Source organism: Penaeus chinensis, chromosome 11, assembly GCF_019202785.1.
Source record: "Penaeus chinensis breed Huanghai No. 1 chromosome 11, ASM1920278v2, whole genome shotgun sequence".
NCBI lineage: Eukaryota > Metazoa > Arthropoda > Malacostraca > Decapoda > Penaeidae > Penaeus > Penaeus chinensis.
In genome coordinates, this window is record NC_061829.1 from 39419163 (window position 1) to 39423601 (window position 4439).

The window sequence follows — 4439 nt, forward strand, 5'->3', positions numbered from 1 at the left end:
ATATATGAGAGTGAGTTAATGACGCATAACAAAAAACAATAGTGAAACAAGAACGCGATAAACTTCAGAATTAATTACAAATTCGAACATGTGATCTAAACGGATAACAGACGTAAACAGATATAATATCATATATAAAAAGAACAAACCAATCCAGAAACAAAAGATAAAAAAGAAAACGGTTAAATTAAACATAAACAAACACATTATCTAGAAAGACAGAAAGAGATAAGAAACAAAAACAAAAAAACAAATACACACGAGAACTAAAAAGGTAAACAAAGCCCCGAAACAAAATCGAATCGCCATGATGAAGCAGCTCGACCCATCCCAAGTCCAGCGCCTTCCGGACAAACTCCTCAGCCAAATCATCCACAATCTCCAATCTTTCCCCAACGAGACGGTGGATTTCCGACAGCCCCATCTCCGCCAATCCCTAGCCGAGGTTTTCCCCCTCTTTCTGGTCCTTTATGGCTTGCTGGTGATCCTAGGCACGTCCGGAAACGTGGCCATGATTTTACACATCCTGAGGGGACGTGTGTATAAGGACCCCACCTACGCCTACGTCATGAACATCGGCGTGTGTAATGTGGTCATGAGCGTGGTTCTCCTGCCCGTCTCGTTGGCGATTCTCCTCATTCAGAACTGGATCTTCGGGAGTTTCCTGTGCTACTTCGTGCCCATGTTGCAGGTATGTGGTAATGTAGAGATTGTGGTTTAGGTATGTTGTAGAAATTGTGGTTTGGGTATGTTGAAGACATGTTGGGCGGTTATGTTGTAGGTATGTTGATTGTTTATGTTGCAGGGATGTTGTTCGGTCATGTTAGTATGTTGATTAGTTATGTTGCTCTTATGTTGAGTGATTATGTTGTAGGATGTAAATAGTATTGTTTTTTTCAAGTTTATATGTCATTTAAAGATCTATTTACACCGATTATTATTATTTTTTAGATGATCTGATGTTCAGTAGATGTTCTTAGTATCAACATTAATTTACATTGAAGTCACATTCATATCGTTTATTTATTCGTATGTGACATCTTTCTTTCTTTCTCTCTTTCTTCCGGCAATATTTCAATAAAGAGCCTTCCATTGTTTCATCATTTGCATGAGCTGGGAGGGGGAGGGAGGGGGGGGGGGGTTAATCTCTGGCCTACGCGTTCTAGGAAATCATAAGTATGATAATCCGGATGAAATAGATCCCGTGATAGATGTACATTATTTTTTACTGCTTTGTTTTGTACACTCTGGAGAGGGTGGGGGGAGGGAGGGGGGAGGGGGAGAGTACGTTTTGTACGCTTGTGAAAATTATACAAAAAAATATATGGATGATGATGATGATGATGGTGATGATGATGGTGATGATGATGATGATGATGATGATGATGATGATGATGATGATGATGATGATGATGATGATGATGATGATGATGGTGATGATGATGATGATGATATGATGATGATGATGATGAGGAAGAAGAAGAGGAAGAGGAGGACGATGATGATGAGGAGGAGGAGGAAGAGGAATGATGAGACAATGATGATGGTGATGATGATGATGAGGAGGAGGAGAGGGAACATGAAGATGATGATGATAATGATGATGATGATGATGATGAAGGGAAGAAGCAGGGGAACAATGATGATGCTGATTTTCTTGATGGAAGTGATGATAAGGATAATGACGATATTCGTGCCGATAATGATAATTATGAAAATGACTTTAAAGTGCTAAAGAATTTAATGGTTTTACACATTCACAAAGTTTTTCTTAATGAGAACATCTTATCTAACTTCAAAGTAACAGGGATAACGAGGACAGGGATAACGTGCGTGTGCGTGTATGTGTGTATATATATACATACACACACATAAGTATATATATACATAAATTCATACATATATACATACATACACACATACAATGTATATATATATGTATATATATACAATATATTTATACATATATATACATATATATACATATATATATATATATATATATATATATATATATATATATATATACACACACATGTACACATATACATTTTATTAGATATGTGTGTCAAGGGGGTCAGCGTGTCTAGCTTTCCCTGAATTACTAATATTAATTTCTCACTATCGTCTGAAATTAAACGGCACTGTAAATTTTACATCTGTGATACAAACTCCCTTAAAACACGTGGATTCGTGTAACATGAAACTTTAAAAAACAAAAAGAAAGAACGGGGATAAGTTTAAATAAAAGGAAAGATAAGAAAGAGGGAGGGAGAGAGAATGAGACAAAATATGTTCCTCTTCTGTAAGGAGTTAAAGAACGGAGAAAGAAAAATATATGAACTAGCGTGTAAAAGAAACATAATATATGAATGATGTAAAGGAGAATGGAAATGGAGTTTGAGACTGAAACACACACACACACACACATACATATATATATATAGATAGATAGATATAGATAGATATAGATATATCACACACACACACACAACCCGCACATGTCTATGTGGCACACATGTATGTGTATGTACACACTTATATTTATACAAAAAATATCACAAAACAAGCAAGAGGCGCGAGAAGGAGACACATGAGTGAGCAAAAAAAAAAAAAAAAAAAAATCACGTAAGAAGAAAAGGCAAAGGAGAGAGACGAGAATAAACGAAGAGAGGAAGTGGAAGGCGACGGCGAAACAAAAGACGAGGAAGGAGTTTGAAGTAGAGGAAGAGAAGGAGGATTTCTACCGCTGTGTTCGTCTTACCAACATCATTATTTTTTTTTGTTGTTCTTGGAAATTTGCTTTTATTTACAAGATTAATATTTTCTATCATTATCATCATCATTATTAATTATATTATTGCTGTTGTTATTATTATTATTATAATTATTATCATCATCATCATTATTATTATTATCTTTATCATTATTGTTATCATAAATGTTATTATTATTATCATTATTGTTATTATTGTTATTATCATTATTGTTATTAGCATCATTATAGTTTTTATTGTTGTTGTTATCGTTATTATTATTATTATCATTATTATCATAATTATTTATTATTATTATCATAGTTTTTGTAATTGTTTTGTTTTATTATTATCATTGTTTTGTTGTTATTATTGTGCATAGTATTATTATCGTTTTTGTTATCACTACATTATTGTTATTATTGTTATCATCATCTTCATCATCAATAATATTATTATTACCATCATCATTATCATTATCATCACCATCATCAATATTGCTCTTATCTTATTATTATTGTCATCAGTATTATAATTATTATTATTGTTAACATTATAACTATCATCATCATCATCAGTAGTAGTAATAGTAGTAGTAGTAGTAATAGTTTTAGTAGTTACTGCTGTTGTAGTAATAACAATATTGATATTATATAATGACCCCCACCAACCCCCAAGACTGTTTTTACTGTGGGGGGCTTAGGAGACGGAGACTGGGACTCAGTGCTGGGAATCACCCTTGCCTTGGGTCTCAGCCCTCGAATTAACTCATTTTTCACGGTCTCTTTCCCTTCTCCGGTTCGTTTCCTTCTCTTCTCCTGCCCCTTCTACTGTCCACTTCCTAGGGTGTGAGAGCCGTGCTGAAAGGATGAAAGGCATGGTATTCCCCTGATTAGATGTTTAGTACTTGCTCTTCAAGGGGACCCTGAGGAGTGGACAATATCTCTTCCCAGCATATTCCAGGCTTACCATGGCCAGTAGTGACGACATTGTGCCATTAATAGGGGTATTATGGCTTACCCCTTTATCAAATTATCCCGGTTCCCCGATCCCAGGCTCTCCTTTGACCACGACACCCTCCTCAGTGCCAACTATCACATCAGCCCAGTCTAAATCCTCCACTGAGGCCAGTACTCAATCTCCAGGAAACATTCATCTTCTCTCCCAATATCCACTACGTCATTTCTTCCATCCCTACAACTTTCTTCATCGCTTACCCCATCCTCCCTTATTACTGAGCCTTATTGTCCACCTCTCCGTAGTATTACCTGTCTCGTCACTACTCTTCCTCACGTCCCCGCCCTTCTGTTACGCCTCCTCTACAAATAGCTTCTTAATCCACCTCACAGCTCCTTACTCGATCAATCTGCTCTGCATAGCCACGCGCGTGTGGCAATTGTGGCGGCTCCCATGATGTATCTTATAGGGGCTGCCCTACCTACAAGTTTGAGTCTGAAGTGTCAAGTCTCACATTCAAACTTTGTCTCACTTTGCGCGAAGCTAGGCAGGAAGCACGTCGACGAGGTTTCTTTCCCTCCAACCTCTCCCAGTCAAATTCTTTCGTCATTCTAAGATACCGCAATCTCCACCTCTATTCCAGATACTCGAGTCACTACTTCCAGGGTACATACCCCTCTTCCTCCTCGCCCAAGACAAGCAAAAAGGCCCATCCCATCTTCTACT

General features: G+C 37.0%; 1 protein-coding gene across 1 annotated transcript in view; it reads left to right on the plus strand.

Moving 5' to 3' along the window:
• Nucleotides 1–307: 307 nt before the first annotated feature.
• Nucleotides 308–4439, plus strand: part of LOC125030475 (alpha-2C adrenergic receptor-like) — a 4581-nt gene continuing 449 nt past the window's right edge. The window contains exons 1-4 of the mRNA XM_047620514.1: nucleotides 308–691; nucleotides 3435–3554; nucleotides 3676–3886; nucleotides 4357–4379. Of these exons, the coding sequence (XP_047476470.1) occupies nucleotides 308–691; nucleotides 3435–3554; nucleotides 3676–3886; nucleotides 4357–4379 (738 nt within the window). The remainder of the gene's footprint in view (nucleotides 692–3434; nucleotides 3555–3675; nucleotides 3887–4356; nucleotides 4380–4439) is intronic.